The 25,269-nt window shown below is 43.6% G+C and overlaps 1 protein-coding gene across 10 annotated transcripts in view; it reads left to right on the forward strand.

The window, feature by feature from the left end:
- The window catches only part of ARHGEF3 (Rho guanine nucleotide exchange factor 3), a 312,629-nt gene that overhangs the window by 243,038 nt on the left and 44,322 nt on the right, over nucleotides 1-25,269 (forward strand). For 8 of the 10 annotated variants that reach the window (XM_082739204.1, XM_082739201.1, XM_082739205.1 and 5 more), the window contains one exon: nucleotides 24,247-24,354. In XM_082739204.1, the coding sequence (XP_082595330.1) occupies nucleotides 24,247-24,354 (108 nt within the window). Of the gene's footprint in view, nucleotides 1-22,657; nucleotides 23,364-24,246; nucleotides 24,355-25,269 lie in introns of those variants that run through there. The other 2 variants (XM_082739206.1, XM_082739207.1) reach the window with 2 other exon arrangements.

The raw sequence follows: 25,269 nt of genomic DNA on the forward strand, positions 1-25,269 counted from the left end.
TAATGGCAGTTCCTTCAGAATTTGCTATGGGGAGTAGCACTGCACGGGCAAGTGCCTTCTAGCATGGTTCCTGCGGTTGCAGCAGGTGTTCTGGGGGAAGCTACTTAAGGAAAGAACTTGTGGGGAAGGGTTTGGTGTGCGGTGATGTGCGTTCAGTACCATACACTTGAGTGAAAAATGTGCAACAAACATTCTCTTAAATGCCAATGATAACTAAAGTTCTACTTGAGATTTAAGTGCTTTGTAATTTTTTTTATTTCAGTGATAATTTCCAGTGAAAGAAAAAAAGTGATATGTTTATTTTTAAAGATTATTTTTTTAAATATTTATTTTAAACACCGAAAGTATTCTACCTGGATTACAATACTAATATAATACTGCTTCCTAATCTGGTATTTCTATATGGCGTGGATATGATGAGTTGGGTTGCAGCTGTTTAATACCGAAAACCAGCTCGATCCTTTTAGCTCTAATCATTAATTATGAAATCCAAGGAGCTTAGTCTGTTTTAGTCCATGGCCTCTTGACTTTCACAGAGAAACATGGTATCACGTGAGCATGATTAAGCTTGTTTCTTCTGATCACTGATGTGGCTTCACTTAATTTATGTTTTGCTTATTCCCATGCCAGGAGGGACTCGTCCTTCCAGGCGTGTTAATTGCTCTGAGCACCTTATCAAGTGACCAGAAGGAAAACTGTTAGCTCTTAATGAATTATACTGATTATAAGTTAAAAGTCACGATTTTCACAGGGTGATTTGCCTTTAAAGAAAGAAGGCTTGGGGTGCCTGGGTGGCATCTAATTCTTGATTTCATCTCGAGTCATGATCTCAGGGTTGTGAGATCGAGCTCCGCGTTGAGCTCTGCACAGCATTAAGTCTGTTGGGATTCTCTCTCTCTCCCTGCCCCTCCTCACACCCAATCGATCAGTTCTTTAAAAAGAAAGAAAGAAAGAAAGAAAGCTCAAATTAGTGGATATGTTGGCTAAGGATGCTGGAGTCTGGTGAGAAGATTTTAAGAGTTGGGGGTCTATTTCATTTTTCATGAAAATACAAAGAGATGTTTCCATTATTTTCTTTCTAAGAATATATCTGACAATTTGATGGAGAACTCACTTTTGGTTTTAAGATTCACTATCTCAGATGTTGGTCAGAATTAGGCCAGATTCAGTTAGCAGTATTTGTAATCAATCATTGCCTTTGTCTCTCAAAAGTACATGATCTGATTTTGACTCCTCCAGTAGCCTTGTGTGGCCCTTGGAATGACGTGTAGCTCAAAATGACAGAACTCTATTCCTTTCTAAGTGCCACATCTAGTGTCTCACCTGAGACCCTAACCATGTTGTAGGGTTAATATTCTTTCTCCTTCCTTTATGAATAAAGACACTGAGGAGAGGTGACTTGCAGAAAGCCATGAAGAAAATCTGCAGCTGAACCAAGATCCGATGCCAGGTTTCCTAATGGATTTAGAACAGCATTTCATACCAACATACTTTGTGGCACATAAGTGTGTTTACCTCGGAAGAAAAAGGGAGCAGAATGAAAACTTAACAGATGTATGAAATGCTTTAAAATATTTTCTTTTAAACATATAATCATGAGTACTTTCTGTAACTGGGGAAGTACTTTTTAAGCTTCAGCTTTAAAGGGTAAGGTGAACCCTATGCCCCGCCATGATTTATGCCCCAGTAAGTCCACATGTGGACTTGAAAATTGTATGCACCTGGGTCTGTACTCCTTGCCTGCCAGCTGGAGAGCTAAAGGAGTCAAATGGTTTCCAGCAATTCATACATTTCTTGGAGTTTGTATCATGTAGTGTTGAATTGAAAGAATATACAACCAACTGCATAGAAATAGTTCTGAGGAGTTATTGCAGTTAGAATCCTGGTGTTTATTCAAGTGACCAAGTACGTAGACTCCATGAATCATGTGATTTGGGAGGGGAGCAACACGGAGTTATCCAGGTAAATGCCATTGTTTGCTGATAGGATCTGGTTATGATCATGTAGCCCATGATTCTGAGACTTGTTCAGATGGGGTCTTGGGGGTCTTAGGCCTCCAGGATAGGGTGTACCTGAGCTAGGAAAAGGTCTATTAAAAGAAAACATGTTGACTTTACACATGTACATTTGAGGATGTTCAGGGTCTCAGCTCTGTACTGAGTCCTAATGTCATCTCTACCGCCTGCTTAGTGGTGTCACCCTGGACAAGCTCCTGGGCCTCTCTAAGCCCTGTTGCCCTCAGTGGTAAAATGGGGGTGATGAGAGTTCTGCCTTTTAGGATCATAGTGAGGGTCAATGAGATGTTTCATTTACAGTGCTTAGTCCAGTGTTTGGCATATAGTAAGTGTTCAATAAATAGCATCATCATCAAGACTTATGCATCTTGAAAAGATTCCCCAAACAGTTTTAATTAATGATTACTGTCTTAAATTTTCTGAGGGTTGTTTTATGCCCAGGAGGGCATTAGGGGCCTTACTGTAGGCCCTCTCTTTATCCCCACAACAATCCTATGAGGTTGGTGTATTTGTTCCTTTTTGTAGAAGAAGCAACTGAGGCTCATAGCTGGGCAATAGCCCTTCCACGATGGCTGGGCTACTAGGTGGGGAGCCAAGATGCACACCCCCCTCTGACCCTGAGATCTGTACTTTCCCAACCACATCACATTGCAGCTAAATGACTGAATCACTGGTCTCTTCACCACATAACACATGAAGGCCGAGGGCCCCTGCTGGAGCAAATAGCCTTACAGCCAGAAGCCTCCTTTCTCCCTAGTGTCTGGATGGGAGACCCCACCATTAGTCGATGTTTCTGGCAGCCCACTTCATAGAATGGCTGCAACCCCAAGGAGTGGGCATTGCAAGCGTCCATTTGGGAGGGTTTTGGTTAACTTCCGTTCTCTGTTTCTCAACGCCAAAGAGCTGGTCTTTGGCAGAATTCTGCATGCTCAGCGCTGTGGAGGTGACACCGTTAGTTCTGCAATTAGTCATTTTGCTTATCTACATTTACCACCAGGCTTGCACCTAAACCAGTAACTGGAAGGCCCTGACTTCCATCTGGATACTTGCAAATCGTGTCACTTTCTCAAGACATTCTCCAATTGCCTGTAAAATCCTGGACTGGTGCCACTGTTTTCATAATAGCTGAATGAAAATAAATTACTGATCATATCCTAATTTTGCAAAGCCCTGTGCACATATAATTGTTATTAATGGCATATATCTAGAAAGGCTACTTCATTTGTGACGGATGCTTGCAGTTGCCTTCCATAATTTGTCAGCGTTGGTCATGGGTACAGGTCACACGCAAAATGAGGAAACTGCTGTGAATTGCATTGCCATTTATTTTTGTATTGACTCATGGACTGTCAAGAATGAAGGCCAGTGGTTTCTAATGCCTTCCATTTTTTTATTACTTGACACCCGTTATTAGCTTAGAAGAGGCTGTGTCAAACGTTAATCCAGAAAGGCTTCTGAACCTCCGACTGGCTGGGAAAGGAGTGGTTCTTTTTAAGTCTAGAAGTACTTGCGTCTGGACCTTCTGTGTTTGAGCCATTGTGTTCTTTTGGAGAAGGCGGCCCTGATTATTACTAAACTTCAATTAATTGGAGCAGAACCAGAAGCTTAACGGTAAATTCACTGGATTTTTTTTTTTTTTCCCTCTTGGCTCTTAAGATGAGGAGGCAAGGAGTAGCAAAACAGGCTTTTTTTCCGGAGATTTATGAAACAAACAAACAAAACCAGCCTCCGGGAAATGACCTAGGGTCATTGCATTCGAGAACCTTAGAGTAGGAGAAGCCTGTTGAGAATATGGAACCCAATGGTAACCCGCTGCTGTATCCTTTCAGTTTCTGCTTAAATATCTCCAGAAACAGAGAACTCATTACCTTTTGAGCCTGTACATTCTGTCTTTGTACAGTGTAGATCATGAAAAAATCCTCTCTTAATTGTAACATTGCTTCCTGCAACTGAATATTATATAGTAATACCTTCTCATGTCCTACCTCCTTAAATATTTGCAAACTGCTCTCTCTCCCCATCTACACACATACACATGTGTGTCCACGTGCACACCCACACGCGCACACATAAGCACGCACACACACACACACACACACACCCTTCCCCCAGGTGCTTGTTTCTCTTGGCTAGATATCCTGGTTCCTCTCACTTTTCCAAATGGGACATACTCTCCAATCTCTTTCTCTTCCTTGCTTGTTTCCACCAGACATCCTCAGTGTGCCTGGAAATCTTGAGTATTGATCAGTCCACAAACACACTGTGCAATGCTGTATCAACAAACAAGGTGTCTGTTATGTTTAATGTGCTTCCTTGCGCAAGAGAAGTAGACTCATTCATTGAAAAAGATTTTTGAAATAGAGATAACAGGGGCGCCTGGGTGGCTCAGTAGGTTAAGCCTCTGCCTTCAGCTCAGGTCATGATCCCAGGGTCCTGGGATGGAGCCCCACATCAGGCTTTCTGCTCAGCGGGAAGCCTGCTTCCTCCTCTCTCTCTGCCTGCCTCTCTGCCTACTTGTAATCTCTGTCAAATAAATAAACAAAATCTTTTAAAAAAAGAAAAGAAATAGAGATAACAAATTGAAAAATTAATATCTTTGTCATTTAAATAACTTATACAGATGTAAAAGGACCTTCCATGGTGTCATTGATAAATGAGCGAAAAGACACAAATAGGTAGTTCACACCTAGGAACTGTGAACGTAAACATTATTTAAATGTTCACCATAGTAGAAATTATAGAAATGAAAAAGGTAAATAATAATAGGTGCTGTTTCATACCTAATTGACATCACAAATATTTTAAAGACATGATAGAACCCAGTCCTGGAGATGTTGCAGGGAAATAACATCCATCTGTAGGGAATGAGGGTACTCATCAGTGTATATTAAAACACACAAAAAAAGGTTCAAATCTCTGGACCCAATATCCCAGCTATTAGAGGGGAAAATGCTATGTGTCCAGAGTTGTTAATAATAATATTATTTGCAGGGGTGCCTGGTTAAGCCTCTGCCGTCAGCTCAGGTCATGGTCCTAGGGTCCTGGGATCAAGCCCTGCATTGGACTCTCTGCTCAGCAGGGAGCCTGCTTCTCCCTCTCTCTCTCTGCCTGCTGCTTTGCCTACTTGTGATCTCTCTCTGTCTGCCAAATAAATAAATAAATAATCTTTTAAAAATATTATTATTTGCAATAATGATCATGTTGTATGGTTTCAAAGCATTTTTATATTTTTTTCCTCATCTGAGTATAATTACCTCCGGTGAGGATCTTAAGAATCAGAGAAATTCAGTAACTTTCCCAGGATCACACTGCTGTGTATAGCAGAGCTGGTTTGGCTGTCTGATTTCAGTTAAGCATCCCTTCCTATTTACTTATAATGGACAGAAAAGCCAACAACCTCTCTATAAACTATTTAATGATGGGTTAACTCCATGTACCTCCATGTGCCTCTAGCACAGGGATCAGTGACATCCTTTGAGCCATTACACACTAGCCAACAGAAATACCTTAATGTTCTTGTAAAAATAAAAAGGAAAAAAGTTCAGCATAATTACACACATGACATAACCCATTTAAATTTCTACGTAAGCACATGGGATATAGGGAGGTGGGGCAAGGGATGTGTTCTATCAGCATCCCCTGTCCCTCTCTCACCGCGTTCCCTAAATTCACAGCAGTGCTGCCCTGTGTTCAAATAGCAGGCAGGTGTTTTCCCATGTATGATTTCCTTTGAACCTTGCTCTGGCTGAAGGCACTGAGCAAGGCAAGGACTGTCCTCTTTGTCAACTGAAGAAACAGAGATTTGGAGAGATTAGGAGGCAGGGCCAAAATGCTGGGCCCTCTTTGTCCAGCCTTGACTGCTTGGCATACCGCAGTGCTGGCTTAACCCAGTCATGTTCCTGAGTGAAGTTGGTAAGCAGCGCTATTTTGGGAGTATTCAGAGTGAACCCCATTAAATTTAGAACACTGCATGCAGAGACCTCACCTGGCAGCCAGTGGACTAGTGAGCCCATCCCGTGGCCTGCACACCAGGTTCAAGTGCAAAGCTTGCTTTATATTTGATGTGTGATCGCTATTAAACAAGAAGCAAAACAAAAATGGATAGACAGAACCTCCTGTGCATGTAGATGACATCCCTTAAAATGATGCCTTCCTGAGCTCTGCAGGTCTAATGTTTGCAGCAGGGGCAATAATTAAAGGGTAAGGAGAACTAGAGCATTTCCCCCGAGGGGACAGTTTCCTTAGATACCACAAGAATGAAATAAAACCGAGAACCTACATCAAGACCTTGAAAAAAGTACATAAAGGTAAATGTTTAGCCGGTGCAACCCTTGTCAGATTTGGAAGTTTGGAGTCTTCCTGGAGGAAAAAGCCACAGAAGGGAAAAGGGCAGGAGCCAGTGGGTGGGACTTGAAGGAGCTACAGGCCTGATACCCCAGGAGGACAAGTGATAAGTCCTTCCTGTGTGCGCTCTCTGGCCCCAGCACAAGGCCAGTGCAAGCGTCCCTCTCAAGTGTCTTATCTTACATTGAAATGCTAACATTTCATAATCCCCAAGTGACGCAGGCATGTCAAGAACTACCCCAGGCAAACACAGAGAAGATAATTAAAGGCCACTGGTGAAGACTCTTCTTATGTTCGACTTCGCACAGGTGGGGGAGGGGTGCGGGTTGCTCATCAGTTCCTGTTAGGTTTTGGGGTCTTGTTCATTCCCACACACTTTTAGCCATCCTCTTTGCTGGTTGGTGGTTTTCTTAGGTGCTTCTGGGCGTGGTCTTACAAAAGGGTCTGAAGCCACTGTGAAGGAAACAGACTGTTAAAGAGGGAAAAAAATTGATGGTAACTTAAGTGTCAGCCAGAGACACATGGTGAAAAGTCACCCTCCACTCAGCTGTTTGATGGTGACTTAGATTGGACAACTTCGAAAGAGAACACATCTGAAGACGGGCCTGGTTTTCTCTTGCAGTTTCTGAAGGGTTTAGTCCGCTCTCTAAGGGCCGAGGAGAGTGAGCTTTGTTGTGGCTCGGCATCAAGGAGTAGGAACTTGCTTTAGAGGACTCGTAAATGCTTAAATCTGAATTTCTCCAGCAGCATTTATTTCTAAGCTGATTCTTACAAGAGCCTCCTTACTAGCCGGGGACAGAAAACAAGTAGGCTCAGGGGACCTTGGAGTCTTTGTTTCTGAAATGAGAAAATTGGCCTGGATCCCTTTTTTCCCAGAAGGTGGGTTTCATACCATTTGTGGTAGACTGAAGGACACCGGGGAAAAGAGGATACAGAGTTAAGACACACAGTAAGTTTGAATCACTTTCTCTTTTCAAATCTCTTCCTGTACTTCTGATCCTTCTGAAGGTGCTGAGGCCAAAGTCTTAGTTCAGAGCTAGTGTGTCTTTAACACCTTTCTATCACTTGCTAGTCCCCGTCCCTGTCCACCGCCACCCCCCCCACCCCTTTTAACAAAGCTCAGGCCTCGGGCTTAGAAGCTTCAGCAGGCAAGAGTATCTAATAAAGAATTTAATAATAGGGTTCATTTTCTCAAGTTTCTATTTATGGCAGATGCAGTGTTTGTTGTTACAATATGGTTACTTAAGTCAAAGATGAGTAATTTAAGGAAACATTAACTACGTAATAGTTCAGGTGGCCTATACATTGGCAAAAAAATTGTCAACAGTGGTGGGGAGGGTTTGGAAACAGCATTCCTGTTCTGAGGTTCTTCTAGACCAGAGCTCTGCAGCAGTAGCTTCCCAAGTTTGGTTACAGCTGCTTACAGACTAAAATTTAAATCTGGACTTTGCACATAGGACCCAGATTTCAGATACTAATATTTTTAAATAGATAAAGATGGACTTTAATATGTCATAGAAAATTATCTTAGACTAGATGTTAGCAAATTTTAAAAAAATTAGATTTCTGTTCTAAGAACAAAGATCTTTTTTTTTTTTTTCCTTTTCAAAGCTTCAAAGTTCCCAGGTTCCAGCTGAAATCATTTAACCCATCCTCTTCCTTTTCCCATTCACCCTGAGGGAAGGATTGGGCAAGACTGTATTTTAAATTTGGGGCAGACCCAGAGTGTGGTGGCTGGAAACTTGGATTTGAGGGGTGGCCTAAACCAAGTCTGAATCCCAAATTGGCCACTTGTGAGCCAAGAGACCTTGGACAGTGACTCAGCCTCTATAGCCTCAGTTTCTTTACCTGTAAATAAGAATTTCCAAGGGAACTGTGAAAAACAAATGAGGTTACAGAGGGTATGCACAGTGCAGGCATTCCTCGCACCGTTAGCAGCAACAGCATCATCTATTTTCAGTGCACGTCCGCGGAGTGGAAGCTGTGGCTGATCATCTCTATCAAGGGGTCTACTGGGAGGTCACTCTTTCCTCTGTAGGAAATACCCACCCAACTTCCCAGGGATTTGAGTTGGCACTGGCCATTATTTTTTTAAAAAACAAAAGATGTTCCAAGTACACTGGCAAGATTCAAGTTCATTCCTGCCAGGCAGGATGAAAAAAAAAATCTAGTATGGTTTTCTGATGTTCCCAGAATGACTTTCAAGCAGGGAGTGGAGTGTGAGCTCAGGGTAGAGAGGCACGCTGGCCAGGGGAGGTGAAGAGCTTGTTATCCATCCCCAAGCCTGGCTCCCCTCTGACACACAGCATCTGGGAGTCTTAACCAAGCTCCAGCCACAGGGACAGACCCGGTGCAGGTGAGAAGGATTAGATTGCTTTGAGAGTTCATCCTGCCCATTCATTAGCAGGGTGCTTTAATTATAAATAGATCCTTTGTTAGAAATGTGGGGAAATTCCAGAGCTTGATGGATACAACTTGGTGAAGAGCCGAACAGCTCGAAATGACCCCTAATGCTCTTTGATTGTCAGTAAATATTTCTTGAGATCAGACTCTACCTAACAATTTCTCCTGAGTTTAAAAGAGAAAGACATGCTTTCTGTCCTCGAGGAACTTGTACTTGAGTTGGACCCAGTCATTCAGAACCTTAACAAAATAGTGATCGTCAGTCAGAAAAGGGGAGCGGGGAAGCAGGCAATCTCACTAGGGATTTTGACTACTAGGAGGGCAGTCCTGGGGGGTGGTCATCCAGTTAGCCCCTTGGTGCTGGATGCTCACACACCGTTCCCCAGGGGGTGCCTTAACAAAGGGCAGTGTCCACTGGGGACACAAGAGCAGGGCACCTGGGCACCTGGTGGGGCACTCTGAGATGCTGGGGAAGGGTAGGAAGAGGAAAGACAGGAGGGCTGCTGATTCCAGGGTGACAGGGCTTGAATGTGGAATGAACAGCTTCAAGTTTTCCAGTCCCAGCCTCAGTCTCCATTGTCCTGCCTCTGTCATCCTTATTTCCCACAGGACTTAGGAATGGAGCAAGGTTCCGGTTCAGATCGCTGGTCTTGCTGAGGAGCAGCCTTGGGCTGAGTCCTTGCTCTGCCACTGGCTGTGTAACCTTAGGAAAGCTTCTTAACCCTTCTGAGCCTCAGTTGCCTGTTTTGTGAAACAGGCATATTAATAGTTCTAACTTAAGAGAAATCAAGGAAATCGTGCATAGAGAGCACTTTGGCCCAGCCTGGCATGAAGTCATTGTCAGTCTTGTTGCTATTATGTTATAAGAGGAAGTTGTGTATCCCAGGAAGCTGGTGTGGGGGAAAGCTTTCAAGTCAGGTAGATTTGAATTTGAATTTGAGCTTTTACTGGGTATGTCTTAGGGTAAGTCACATTACTTCCCTGAACACCTGTTTCCTCTTTTATAAAATGAGGTGATGGGGTCACTGTATGGTATAGCTGAGTGTGTGAGTGCCAACATCTGGCACGGTGGGGGGGGGGGACTCCATGACTCTTGGTGCCTCCTCCTCCCCACCTAGGGGTCCGCCTTTGTCTAGCACTTCTTTCTCTATTTGACAGTTGAGTCACGCCTGGGTCAGGTGTGGGATGACTTCTCTGCTTCTAGAAAATTGCTAGAATCTGAGAGTAGGTCAGGAACCTGGCAGCACGTAATTTAATGACAATTCTGGAGGCTCTGAAGGGTTAGACGGCCCCAACGACACTCTGTGCTTCCCTGCTTTGTAAATTCAGGAGCAGTCCCAGAGCCTCATGCCTAAATAGCAGGGCAGGAGGAGCGATCCCCTGGCCAGTGAGACTTTCCCTCAATCCCTGAGGACACTTAGGGAAAATTTTCCAGGGAAATCTTGCCAGGTTAGACCCCACGTGGTCTTCCAAAGGAACCCTCCCATCTGTAGATGGCTTGAGCTGAAGACTCATGGGAATTTCGCCTCTTTCAGCCACAATAAATAACATTTTTCTCTTACCACAAAACTGCCTTTGTCTTTTCTGGAAACTCTTACTGGCATCCCTTACCACTGAACCTCCAATGGCTAAACCAACATTTTTTTACAAAGCCAAACAGTCAAATCACAGGTTTGTATCTACTTCTTTTCTTTTAAGTCAACTGCATTCATTGTCTATTCATTTTCTCTTTTGTGACTTTGTAATTGAAATTAGCTGCAAGTGATGTGGGGGAGCAGCACAGGTCTCTGAGACTTCTGCCTCCTTTGTCGTGCATGATACACTCTTTTTCAAACACGCAGGGTACTGAATTTTAATACACTGTAGATAATGATACATCTGGATGCATATTAATTGCTCAGAGTTAGAAATAACACATAATCACTATGTTTCAAGGTTGCAAATGCACAGCACTGAGGGCCAGTGTTTGTTCCCAGTCTTTGGAAAAATCCATTGTTAGTGGGCATTTTTTTTATTCCTGTCATTAAAAATGTGCTACAGAATGAAAACTTTCTCAAATATAGTCTTGTGTTCTGTGTGTGTGCATGAGTGTGTGTATACACACACACGCACATCTCCCAAAGATAACATTTGAAGCTATTCATGTGCTCAGTTGGGGTGTGTGGGGGCAACAGAAGGGCCATATGAAGCCATCATAGATGACCTACCTCATAGCTTCCTGAACAGCCTGCTTTCTGCCTTATTTTTCTACATACCGTTGCTCAGTGGGTGGTAAGATGTCAGCTGAGAGCTGAAAACAGGAAAGTTTAACATTTATTTTATTTTATTCCCAATTCAACCAGTCCCTTATGGCTGGGCCACTGGTAGCTTTTTCCATTTTGAATAATCAGATTTCCGTGTATTCTGTTCTCAGCTGAGAGCAGACTGTTCTAAAACCCCCAAATGCAGTTTTCCCTGGTTCTCACTGGAGCCATGTGCTGTTGAGGATGCACGTGAACCCAATGATTTGAAAGGATAAATTGTGCTAGCAGGGACAGCTGGGGAGTACCAGGGACTATGGCAAATCTGGTTTCTGTTTCTCTCTGAAAGCCACATTTCTGCAGGTCTCATCTGCTCAGATATTGTTCTTGTCAAAAACAGAAGCTGACTAGGCCACAGGAGAAGGGGGTCCATGTTCTCATCCTGCTGACCCCATGCCCCTGGTCAGAGGTTTTACCCAGCAGGTGTATGTGGGACCCCTCGTCCCAGCTTAGTCTTCAGTCAGATGGCAGACCTGGTTGTCAGTTTTGCTTGCCTGAGACATGTTTGATTATCCTAAATTGAGCTGGAACAGTATGTCCTTCCTTTGGGACATTGAGATTAAGAGCTGAGCATCTTTTTTTTTTTTTTTTTTTTAATTTCTGTGCCTGTTTCCCCCCCCATTTCTGGGAAATGAAGATAATGCTCAGCTTCAAAGGACAATAGGTGAATGAAAAAGAGAAAGGACATGCCAGTGCGTCTGTATGGTCCTTTCTGGAAGCCCAGGATAACTTGTTATTTGGGGAGAAATTCCATCTTGCTCATCTGACATGGGTTGAACACCCAGAGTTCCTAGCCGTGCCTAATTCCAGATAGTACTAGGATCTGGCAAGACTGGAGGCCAGCTCTTCTAGACCATAATTTAGCAATCAATGTTGGGTTAGGGGTAGGAGGGTTTTGATGCAGACTTCAAGACCCACTTGGATTCCCTTCCCCAACTCAGGTTCTTACCTTGGGATTTCATGGCTGACATTTTCCTCTCCTCCGACATAACCTTGGATCCCGCCAAACAACTCCCAGTTTTGCTCTATCCAGTCAGACCTTGACTAAACAGATAATAAAGCTGCAGGAAGAAAGGCAAGGCAGGAATGTGGAATCAAAATATGTGGTCTCATTACCTGAGGCCAGTGGCAGGAGCATGTCATTGGTGAGATTGTGGTGTGGCAGGTGACATGGAGTTCCCAGCTTCATCCTTGGGAGGCCCAGGGCAAAAATCTAGTGCTGCAGGAAATGGATGAGGGCAGGAGAGCAGGCTCGGGGAGAGACCACACCTCTCCTTGGGCATTAGACATAAGGGCAATAATCTGATATTTGCAGGAGGCAACTATGGGGCAGGCTTGTACCAAGCACATTACACACATGATCTCATGTCACCTTCCCAACAGCTCTGTTAGGGGGTAGGAGAGTCACCCCCACTTCACAGGGGAGGAGACCAAGCCCATGGAGGTCATATTGTTGGTTCGAGGTCATAGGGCATTGTGCTCTGGCTAGGAAGGTTGGCTCATATTTTATCCTTAGATCCTTTGCAAAGAATCAACACATTCTTTAGGCCAGTGTGATAAGAACCTTGTCACTTGCTGCAGAGACTTTCGGCCTGTTCCTAAACTCTGGGGAAGCCTCGGCAAATATCCTTAAAGTACCCTTGAGGGCAGTTCCCAAACCCTGAAGTGGGAATGGAATCCCCAGTTGCATTATTCTTCCCCTCCCCCTCCAACTCAGCCCAAGGGGAAGCCAGGGAGTCCCTTTTACAGAGAAAAACAAATGCAGAATTTATACCCCACCCACCTAAGGGCTCCCAAGAAGTCAGTAGGAAATGACTGCCCACGAAACCCCAGAACCACAGAGGAGACCTTCCTCTGGGCCCTATGCCTGGAATTAGGCCACCCCTGCCACCTCCGGGTACCTTGTTAACATTCTATAAGCAGGAATGTGTGCCTGGACTCTATTTTCTAGACCTACAGATGGGTGTGGCATGGTGGGCACATCATTTCTGTGGCAGTCTTGCAAAAAGTGCATAACCTGAATCTAATTGTCAGAAAATGTCTTCTGGGCTCAGAGTTGGCCTTCCCTTAAGGGCCACCGAGGTATGACTCTGGTGGAAGCCCTGAGACCTTTCCAGAGGTCAGACTCTTAAAGTGCACCAGCCCCAAGCATCTGGCCCTGTCTGCCTCAAGAAAGTAAGAGTTTTGCTTGACGTTCGGAAGGCAGATGTGGATCCAGGGACCGCAGAGAGAGCTAAATATTTGGCTTCCTCTTTCTCTGAAGGTCTGCAATGCCATGTCTGGGCATGACCAAAATGGGTTTCAGGCAATGGGCTGGCGTTTGCTAAAAGGAACTTAGCTGGGGTGTGGGTGTGGGTGTACATTTCTCCTCTGCCCAAGGTTAATAGTAACATCCTGTGTAAGAGAACTTGAATGTGGTCTTCTACTAAACTTCAATATTTTAGGGCTATTTATTAGATGTGTTTAATCTTGGGCCAATTTAACCAGTAGCAGACTAATAAAATAACAAATTTGGGCTTGCTGCCAGGATAAATGTTGATTTACCCTTATAATGTTGACTGAAACGAAGAACTCTGAAAGTAATTGAGGAGTGAAACATTTGCCAAAAATACAGTGTCTGAAACAGTGGTTCTGTTTTATTTTACTGGCACTGCTAAGAGATTATGTTCGTAACCTAGGCTGCCACGGCCTGCTTCAGCTCTGAGAGAGTCCCATATTTTACTGAATTATTTCCCAAGGTTCTTTTTTTTTTTTTTTTTCCAGTCCCATCACCACAGTTCAGCAAAAATGAATTTACCCACAGCAGCCAAGTAGGTCAGGTTATTTTTCTACAGTATAGGAGCACAAATTCAATGATAATCAGAAGAATAAAGATAATAAGTTGCTTGACGTCTGCCCTCAGAAACAAAATGGTTTGCCCCGAACATTAGCCCTCTCAGAGTTTGTAGTAAGATTAATTGCTTCTGCGGAGTATCCTGGCTGAAATCCATCTCCCTCGCCCCACACCCCTCCTTCCCTTCATTTTGCCATTTGGTTTATGCGAACAGGAGGGAGCTGTAGCGTTTTTGCCAGCATGTGTTTAAGACTTGAAGGAAACAGGGAGGCCTAGAGGAAATGAAGCCGGGATGCCCACAGAAGTTGTCATAATATGTGATTTTCTTTTGAGCCTCATTTTTTATTTGCTTTTTATGGGAGGCTCTCTTTGGGTCAGGGACGGAGCAGGCTTTCAGAGGCTCGTGCCAGCATTGTCTTAGTTCGGTCACATGTCCCCCTGATGCCTCCCGCTTAGTCAAGGCTTCCCAAAAGCAGCCACCTCGCAGACCGATGTTGGCCAGATGCCGTAGGTGCTGACCGGCACAGGCCGAGAAGACTCGATGTTCAGGGAATAAATATCATCTCTCCAACCCTCACGTGTTCAGTTCTGTGGCCCCGAGAGCTGACAGTTTAATTTGTGGATTTTCCCAGACCGTCTTGTGACATCTCTATTGTCATCTGCTGTTTAGCTTTTCCGTCTCCGTGAGAGGAGGCTGGAGAAATTGTTGGATTCTCAACAGAGCAACCCAATATCCTGTCTACAGCTTGGACGTAAGACTGAACTAACTCAGAGTGGTCTGTGAATTTTATTTATCCAGGCTCTCCTTACTCTCTATTAGCAAGCAAAAGTATTAAATAAATAAATAAATAACCCAAAAGAACCCCATACACAACTTTTTTTTTTTTTTTTTTAAGAAATCAAGATGTTTTTCTTATAGCATCTGATATGGAGAGAGTCGAGCCATTTCATCAAAGAGGAAATCAGATCTCCCTTGGATGCCCAGGGCAAGGCAACCAGACCCACAGCTGGAGAGAATAAGCACAGGGTGTGGCCTCCGTCTTTGAGATTAGCCAAGACAGAGGTAACAGGGATGCCTTCAGGAGCTGTTCCTGGTGGTTTGTCAAAGTCCACAAAGTCTGCAGCCCTTTTGTTGAAACCACGGATAAGCATCTCTAAAGGAAAATTATAGTTCTGAGTTTGAAGACCTTTTGCTCACCTTGTGGGTTAGAAACCAATAATTCTGAAATGCATTTGGCCTAATCAATGAAGCCAGGTTTCCGTTGGAATTTGGGCCTCATTATTTGCCTTTCAGCTTCGGGTAACACATGACACCAGGTCAGTTAGCTCTGTGCCAGGGAAAAGAGAACAGAAAAAAAAAAAAAAATGAGAACCACTTAATGGAAATTTCAGAGTTAGACACCATTATATTATTATTGTCTTTCTCTATTTACAAGAAAATAAGATGAAGAGTCACTTGCAGGCTCCAAAGAAGCTCCCCTTGGTGTTCCCATGGCCCTGATCCTCTTACTCACTTGGCTCTGAGAAGGTCTCCTCATTGTTGCCTCCGTGTCCTTCACGCCCCGCCCCTCTGGTCCCTTATGCCCCTCCCCTTGCCTGCTCCAGCCAACACTGACTCTCATGGATACTTTGCCTGGATTAGCCTTCTGGTTCTCCCTGTTCAGTCAAGAGACATACCCCCCTAAGGTGACAGATGTACACTTCAGTGAAGCCAATTTTGCAAATGCTGGAAAACACTCACAGAGATTTAAAAGGATGCATATAGTCACAAGGTGTCTCTTCCCATATATGTTTTAATTGCAAAAGGAATAGTAAATTTATAGGGAGAAATCCAGCAGAGAACACCTGTATTAGTTTCCTAGGGTAGCTGGGTGGCTTAGAACAACAGAAATTTATTTCTCACTGTTCTGCAGACCAGAAGCCTGAAATCAAGGTATCAGCCTCAGAAACTTGCAGAGGAATCCTTCCTTGCCTCTTCCTGGCTTTTGGTATTTGTCATCAGTCCTTAGTGTTCTTTGGCTTATAGATATATCACTACGGTTGCTGCCTCTGTCATTATATGGCTTTCTCCCTTCGTGTCTTTAAATTTCCTTTCTATAAGGATACAAGTGATTGGATTTAGGACACACTCTAATCTAGTGTGACCTCATCCTAACTTGATTATATCTGCAAAGATCCTATTTTCAAATGAGGTCACTTTCACAGGTTTGGGGGTAGAATCTCAATGTATCTTTTTAGGGGTATACAGTTCAACGCATACTCTGCCTTAACCAAATGGTAGATAAGTAATAAGATAACGCTACCCTGATATGATGTACCAAAAAGAACAAGTCACTTCTGTTGTATTCTTGCCAAAATGCATAACATTTATTGTTAAGATTTATTTACTTTTAGAAAAGAAAGAGAGGCCTTGTGAGCAAGGCGAGGGGCAGAGGAAGAGGGAGAGAGAGAATCCTTAAACAGACTCCCTGCTGAGTGCAAGAGCCCAATACCAGGCTCCCTATCCCAACACCCCAAAGTCATGACCTGAGTGGAAATCAAGAGTCAGATGCTTAACTGACTGAGCTACCCAGGTGCCCACAAAAATGCATAATCTTATTTTAATCATGAGAAAACCTCGGATCCAAAAGGAGAGACATTCAGCGAAATAGCTGACCAGTACGCTTCAAAAGTGTCAATGTCGTGAAAGGTAGACCAGAGAACTGTCACAGATTAGAGGAAACTCCAGAGATATGACCGTGAAATATAATGTGAGATTCTGGATTGGATCCTGAAACAGAAAAGAGACATTAGTGGGGGAACTGGTGAAATCCTAGTAAATCCTTTAATAGTTTAGTTAATCATCTTGTAGTAATAATAATATCGTAGTTTTGATAAAAATGTACATAGTTATGTAAGGTGTTAACATCGGGAGAGGAGGGTACAGAGTATATGGGAACATTCTGTACTGTTCTTGCAGCTCTTCTATAAATCTAAAATTATTTCAAGATCAATTTCTTTAAAAAAGAGAATGCACACATTGAGTGATTAGATAAACTCACCTGTTCCTAGTAGCAAAGGGGAAGGGGAGGAGAAATGATCTACTAAAAATCACACCAGTTTGTGAGTTCAGTTTTAGGCTTTGTTCATGGAAAGCTTGCTTTTCACAAGGCTCTGTGCTGTGTATCATTATTGTTGTCTCTTGGGCGGAACAGTGTAGCTGAGGTGTGTGGTCCAGGATAGGATTTCTGTCTTGTGTCTGCCACCTGAGATAGGTGACCTGTGTAACTACTTATGCTCATTGAGCCTCAGCTTACTCATCTGTAAAATGGGAATAAGGATCTTAGCTCTCTCATGGGATGTTCTGAAGGGGCCACAAGCACACCCATGTAAAGCAGTCAGCCCAGTGCCTGACACAGATTATAGACTCTTATGGAATTAAATGATAGTTCTTAGCCACAATTCCCACTACTGCATTGTGAGAGTATTCTTTACTCGTTTTTCAGTTGAAGAAACTGTGACTAAGTAACTTGCTAGAATATATGAGATCCAGACTCAGATAGATAGACAGACAGACAGACTGACTGACTTGTTTAAATGAGGCTCACTTGAGTCTTAGTTAGAAAAACATTAGCTAGGAAGGAGAACCTATAGGAATATGTTGTCTTTGAGGGACAAGATACAAAGCAGGCTGTCAGGTGCCCCAGAGGGAAGGAGAGGAGACTTGGAGTAAAGCTATGGGTTGGAGGAGGCATAGGCAATAGTTTAAAAAAAAAAAAAAAAAAAAAAAAAACCTGGCCAGCAAGCCAGTGAGGAACCCAGAAAGGGTGGGAAGGTCTTGGCAATAGGAGGTGTCAAAAGAAGTGAGAACACCATAATATTTGTGGTGACCTAGAAGTTTTGAAGGGTGAGAATCTTGGGCATAAACCATGAGACCACATGAACCAGCCTTTGAGCCTAAGGATTTGGGTGGTAAAGTCAAGTCAAGACAGTCATGAGCTTTACATGTATTTGCCTGGAGAGAGGCAGAGTGACGGTGAGGCTCTGGCAAGGATAGGAAGTCTTTGCCTTCTTATTAGAAGGTGCTGTTATAGGAATGGAGAGAAAAACGTGAATTTGGGGATGCAGAATTGGGGAAAGGAAAGCACACTCATTAAATAAATACAACAGAACAGAAGTCTCCCCTCCCTGGGCAGTCTGACCTGGAATGGCTCCTATTCTCTCTGCTTATTTCTTCATCAGAGTGGAATACCACCAAATTGTTTTATGTTGTGGACTGTAGTGATTGGCAACCCGTCGATAGGTTTCTTGATGAGAGCAGATAAAAGATCAGTCAATAGTGGCTCAGGCATTGGGCATCTGCCTTTGGGTCAGGTCATGATCCCAGGGTCCTGGGATCGAGCCCCCCATTGGGCTCCCTGCTCAGCAGGAAGCCTGCTTCTCCCTCTCTCACTCTCTCTGCTTAAGTGCCCTCTCTATCTCGCTGTCTCTCTCTCTGTCAAATAAATAAAATATTTTTTAAAAATTAAAGAATTAAAGCATTCAACAGAATAGAACAGACTTCAGGGAGTCTGGTGGCTGGGTTGGTGCCTCTCCATGATATTCCTCATATTAAGTCTGAACATTTCAAAGCAGCTCTCCCAGCTTTTGATTTCCCAGCTACACAGACCCTTCCCTCTTCTGGTCTATGTTAGCTGAAAATTGCTGAAATGCAGTAGTGGGATTTTTTTTTCTTTCATTTTACCAGGTCTCTTCTTTTTTTTTTTTTTTTAAGATTTTATTTATTTATTTGACAGACAGAGATCACAAGGAGGCAGAGAGGCAGGCAGAGAGAGAGGAAGAGGAAGCAGGCTCCCTGCCAAGCAGAGAGCCCGATGTGGGGCTCCATCCCAGGACCCCAAGATCATGACCTGAGCCGAAGGCAGAGGCTTTAACCCACTGAGCCACCCAGGCGTTCCTACCGGGTCTCTTCTAATCATGTTCAGTTCTAGATGATGTCTGTTATCTGTCTCTTTCAGTATCCTTTCTCACTAGCCCCTCACTAACAGCTGAAGTGCAGATCTTTGATGGCATCTGTCTGCTCACTGATACATTTGCAAAATGATTTTCTGTGCATTAAAATAAACCTTGGTATTATCCAGTGTTTGACTGTGTACCCCAGGCAGGACTGTATAATGAGATCCCTTTGCCTGGTCCCCAGCTTTGACAGTTACCAACCTGTGATCAGCCTTGTGTCTTACGCATCCCTGCTCCCTCTCATTACTATGAACCAGATCCCACGCACCCTGTCATTTTGTTCGTCCCTTGTTTGTATACACATCCATGGTCAGGGAAAGTCTGTGTCATGCTTGGGCTGATTTATTTGGAAAGGCAATAAAATGTACTAGGATAGGGTTTACTCACATAAAGATAAGTCCGATATCTCCCCTGCCTACCAGGGGAGGACCCTGCATACCCAGCTCCAGAAAGAATAAGCAAATCAAGTCTATCCCATCTCCAGAGCTTGAAGACTATCTAAGTGCACCTGGGAAGGGTGCTGTAGCTGGGAGTCTTTGGATATGTCACAGCAAAAAAGCTGAGGCTGAGGACAACCGATGCAGGAAATGCTCCCTATAAAGCCAGCAGTGGTATAGAACAGTGGTCTGCAAACTCTGGTCCACGGGCCAAGTATAGCCCACTTCTTATTGTGTTCAAGCAAAGAATGGTTTCTATTTTTAATGGTTGAAAAAAGCAAAACAGTAATGTTTTGTGACATGTAAAGACTCTACGGAATTCAGATTTTAATGTCTAAAATGGAACATCGTCACATTCGTTTGTTTGCATACTGTTTAAGGCTGATGGCAGAGCTGAGTAGTCATGATGGAGGCTAGATGCCCCCGAAGCTTGAAGCATTTACCATCTGGCCCCTTACACAAAGCCATAAGCCCGGGGCCCTGGAGCCAGCCTGCCCAGGTTTAAATCCTGGCCAGCGTTTTTGAGTGACTTTAATCACATTGCTTGTCCTCTGCCTCAGTATCTCCATCTTTAAAATACGGATCATAATAGTACCTACCTATAATTGCACAGGTATTAGGAGGAATAAATTAGTAGTTATCTGTAAAGCATTGATAGGAGTCCCTGCAGGAAATATGAGCTCATTATTATTAATGTTATTTTTGTTATTATTTCATAATGCGAGAACTTCCCAACCACTCTGAGACTGTAACTTCTGTTTAACATGAGGGTGATGAAAGCCTCCTAGGGGCTCCTGGGTGTTCCCAGCATACCTCCTCCTCCCACAGAGATGAAGCCCTGCCTAAGGCTCCCCTGGTGTCCTCAAACATTTGACAGACTTTTCTGACTCCATCATCTCAGGGCAGAAGCACTGGCTAGCACAGTTGATTCTCACCTCTCCCTTGCTCCTGGGCCGGTGTATGGCAGCCGAGAACAGTATTACCCTGCAGTAGAGTGGTCGGTCCAGCACTGATGAATTCATCCCTGATCCCTCTGGGGCTGGGTTTACGGCCGCGTGAAGGTGGTCTCATGGCAGCTACAGATACGATGAGGAAGACTGTCTTGTTGTTCCCCAATACCACTCTAGCTGCAAAAATGAAGTACAGGGAGAATAAGTGATGGTTTCCTATATGCCACATCTATTAGAATGGAATCATTTTTGAAGGAATAAATAGTTGTGCTAGACCATATTGATATGGTAGTCACTTTCTTACATGCATGTGATCTGCTTTGATGTTTTTTTTGTTTTTGTTTTTGTTTTTTAACCTGTTGGAAGATAAGAATGAGGAGAGGGAAAGAAAACCATTGTCTCCCCTTGCAAAGGAGTGTTAAAATCTATTTTCTAAAAATCTCACATTAGGGGCACCTAATGTTGGGTAAGCGTCCGCCTGTGGCTCTGGTCATGATCCCAGGGTCCTGGGACCAAGCCTTGCGTCAGGCTTCCTGCTCGGCAGGGAGTCTGCTTCCCTCCCAAATAAATAAATAAAATTTAAAAAAAATAAAATAAAATCTCACATTAAAAATAAAATGGCATGGATTGCTTTATTGCCCTTTGTTTGTAATTCAAGTACACAAGATGTTTTAAATTGCTGTACCAATTCGTTTATGAAAATATGTGACCTCCATGACTCTTCACTGCCACCTTCCCTTCCTGCCATCTCTTCCTTCTTTTCTTCCCTTTCCTTGTCCTCTGAGGAGATAACAGGAAAACATTTGATAAAAGTGAATATTCATTCATGGTAAAAATTCACTGAAAACTTAACATAGAGTGGAATTTTCTCTACTTGATTAAGGTATCTCTTCCATGCTTTCAGCAAACACAAGTCATAATGATGAACTCTTCATAATAATCACTTGAGAATCAAGAACTACACTAGAATACCTTCCCTCTCAGCCTATAATCAATAATATACAGGTGGTCCTAGCTAGTGCAATAAGACAAGAAAAACAAAAAACCTATGAGGCCTAGAAAAGATGAAACAAAACTTTGTTATGCAGACAATACTGCCTACACACAATACTCAATGCCTTTATCTTTTTTCTGTTTTTTAACCTTTGGAGTGAGATGCCCTCCTGTCCTGTCTTAAAATTGCATGGTGGGGGTGGTGTCCGTGCTTGAAATAGGGTGTCTTGTTTCTGGGTTTAGCATAGACCTTGCCCACCTTGGTCTGGCAGCTGAGTTATTGGACTAGGAAGCTCCTGCAGGTTGTGTTCTGTCATCTCTCCGGAAAGCCCCAAAGCATCCTTGGAATTGCATTTGCTAGTTTTCAGTAGAGCTATTTAACTAGAATCTGGAAACATTTTCCCCAAGGGCTCTTTTTAGATAGCAGTAAAATGTAGCTGGAGACATACTGAGTAAATGGAAAAGAAAAATCAAATTAGGCCAAAAATTTTTTTAATCTCCTAGTCTCACTGAAACCCTTAAGGAGAACACCATAATTCATACTGGGTCAGACAAAAAGCCTCCTCCACAGATCCAATAACCTGTCCATGTTCTGGTTTTGAAATTGCACCTGCCTGCATTGCTGGATCACAGCACTAAATCATGCCGCAGTGGTTTCTGCTTCAGTTGTTCATTACTTGGGAATGTCAGATTGCCAGAGAACAGCCTGCTGTTTACTTCCAAATGGGCAATGCCGTAAGAAAGGAGTTTTAATTACAATCTCCTGTAGCGCCACTGCACACAGCGTGCAGAGGGGCTGGTATTTGCATTGTGCGTAGATCTTGTAGCTGTGTAAACACCCATCGACTGGGTCATGTAAAATGGGCAGCAGAGTCAGCAGAACCCCAGAAAAGATGACACAGCAAGTGGAACAGAACTGAATCTTCCCCCATCCTGCCAAGCGTGCAATGCTCCCTGCCCCGTTTTTAAAAAGCAAGAGAGCCCTGTTGGCGTTTGCCCTTCAGCTTCCCCATTCTGATACAGAATCTGTGTTCCAGCACCGTGAGCCGTTCAAAAAAAAAAAAAAAAACAAAAAAACAGAGACCTGGGAGTCTCTGGGCTCTGAGGTGCCTGCAGGATCATCTGAGACCAACTCCTGCTGCCCCGTGAAATCCCTCCCCTCCTCATTTACTGCAATGCAGTTTGTACCCCCAAAGGTGGTATTATCACAACGCTGGCATTTCCAGTCCAAAGCAGGAGCTATTTCAAGAAATTCAGGGGATGCTCAAGAGGGTGTGTGTGTGTGTGTGTGTGTGTGTGTATTTAACATGCCAGTGATGCAGCTCTGACGTAAAAAAAAAAAAAAAAATTTAAACATCCTCCTCTGTGCACAGATGCTCAGGAGCCAAGCAGTGGACCTGGAGCATCCTGAAGGTCAGTGTCACCTGGAAGGAGAAGTGCTATTGGAGCTTTCTCTTCAGCATTTCAATAATAGTAATGTGATGTCTTGAGGTCTCTCGTATTGAGAGATTAATCCCTTGCATTTTGGAATTGAGCCTCCCCAGTGTTCGGAGAGTTTCCTCCTGTCTGTTCCGCTCAGCATGCCAAGAAGCTGGAGAGGTCCCCGGCAGCCCGGATTCATTCTCTGTCTTGGGAAAGTATTCCGCTGCTTCGAGAAATCATGAAGTCAATCCTGGCAACATTGTGGAATTGTTTTGTACTTTTTTTTCCTTTAGTCTTTTAATTTTTCTACCGAAATGCCAGAAAGATCGGGTCTATTTCCAAGAGGGCTTCTGACATCTGAGATTGGCAAGGGCACAAAATGACATAAGAGTTTCTCTGCAGAATTCCAAATTCAGGCAAGATTTTTCCAAGCACCTACTATGTTCAAAACACCTTGCAGGGATGTTCTGGAGAATCTGAAGTTCTGGCTTAACCCTCGAAACTTTGAAAGCAATGGCTGAAAAAGAAAGATGAGCATCTTGAGACTTCCTCTGGAAATGGTTGAGGTTTGCCACAGCAATTGGCAAGTTTGGCTTTTTCCATCAAAATTTGGTGTCTTCATGTGCTGTCCAGCATCTACTGCAGGTCAGATGGAGCTTAGGAAGGCAAGGGTAACTGTTCTCTTTGTCTCTGTAGAATGTTTTGTCTGTCACGTCCCTCTTTCCCATAGCCTATTGTTTTTATGTAATTCTCCTCTGCAAAGACATTGGAATGGGTAGGCGCCCTCTCACCCATTCACTTGGTTTGGGGTAACTTGCAGATTTGCAGATGTTTCATATGGAGAGGATTTTCAAAACTTGTGGGTATATGAATTCTAAAAACAGATGTACACGGTAGGATTTTCTCTCTATACATTTCCTCTTGCTGGTTGTTATTTATAAGTATTCATAGGTGCATTTCCAGTATTCTGTAGATACAAAGATGATTTTTAAAAAGCCCAGTAATAGAAAAACTTCCTTTAAAAATTTTTTTTAATTTAATGAACTGAAAAAAAACAAACATTCCTTATGCTTTAGAAAAGCTCCATTGCATAAAAGAAATTTGGGAGAGTGGCTTCAGGCAAGGTGGAGAAAAGGTTTTTAAAAAGATGAAACCAGAAGCATCAAAACACAACTGCCTAACAAGGTCACTGGATGGGAAATCCGAGGCAGCTTTTCTCTAAGGGAGGCATTGGGGAGAATGATTCGAAGTGCCAGCTTCTGAATTAAAAGAGGGCAGATACAGGGGGGTTGAAGGGTAGGGAACAGACCATACCTATTTGCTGTCTGCCCAGAGGCTGCTTCTGTTGATGTTTCCTGCCCTTTCCCCTTTCTGGCTCCTGAGCCAAGTTGTCTCCTACGATGGGGCACAGGAGTAGTTCGGTAGGAGTAGCTCGTGGAGTAGGACTGGGTAGAGTTTTGTTGTCTGTAATTAACCTTGACATTTTCCTTCCCTTTTTTTTGTTTTTGTTTTTGTTTTTGTTTTTGTTTTTGTTTTTGTTTTTTAACCCTGTAGGAGCCTAGTAATAAACGGGTCAAGCCCCTTTCCAGAGTGACATCACTAGCAAACCTCATCCCTCCCGTGAAGGCCACACCGTTAAAGCGCTTCAGCCAAACCCTGCAGGTAAGAAGGACATGGCGGGCTTGGGTTTGCAGAAAACTGTGTTGTGTGGGAGGGTCATGCTGCTCTTCCCCAGAACCTCCTCTGAGATCTGAATCAGGGCTTATTTCAGCAGAAGAGAGCAAAGCAGGGAACTGAAAGGAAGAAAGGTATGTTTTTAAGTTGTAACCTGGGATCAGAAGGGGTCCTTTCAGGGCTGACTTGAGGAATCACATCTGTTGGGTCTTTCCTCAGAGTCCTGTACCCCATCCGTATGCACACTCACACGTTTGGTCCTAAAATACCTATGGGCCTCCTCAGAGAACCAGTGGGTGACATGAGCTGGACGGTAGGAGAGCCTAGTGATCAGACCAGGGCCCGCAGACTGCAGCATGCAGAGAAAACGGCAGCCTGCCCTCTGTTTTCTTATGGTGCACAAGCTGAGAATGGCTTTTCCTTTCAAAATGACTTGGGCAGAGGCACCTGGGTGGCTCAGTCGGTTAAGTCATGATCCCGGCTCAGGTCATGATCCCTGAGTCCTGGGATGGAGCCCTGAGTCCTGGGATGGAGACTTGCTCAGCAGGGAGCCTCTTCTCCCTCTCCCTCTGCCTATTGCTCCCCCTGCTTGTGGTCTCTCTTTCTGGCAAATAAATAAATAAAATCTTTAAAACAAATTTTTTTTAAATAAGATAGGGCAAAAGTCAAAAGACGAACAATATTTCCTGACACTTGAAAATTATATGAAATTCTAATTTCAGTGTCCATAAGTAAAGATTTATTGGAAAACAGGCATGCCTGAATATTATGTACCAGACTGTGGTTGCTTTTGCTCTGCAATGGCACAGTCGAGAAGTTATGGCAGAGACCATATTGCACACAAGGCCCCAAATATTTACTGTCTGGCCCCTTTACAGAAGATGTTTCCCAACTCCTGGCTTA

The sequence above is a fragment of the Mustela nivalis genome (assembly GCF_964662115.1).
Source record: "Mustela nivalis genome assembly, chromosome: 1".
NCBI classification, from domain to species: domain Eukaryota; kingdom Metazoa; phylum Chordata; class Mammalia; order Carnivora; family Mustelidae; genus Mustela; species Mustela nivalis.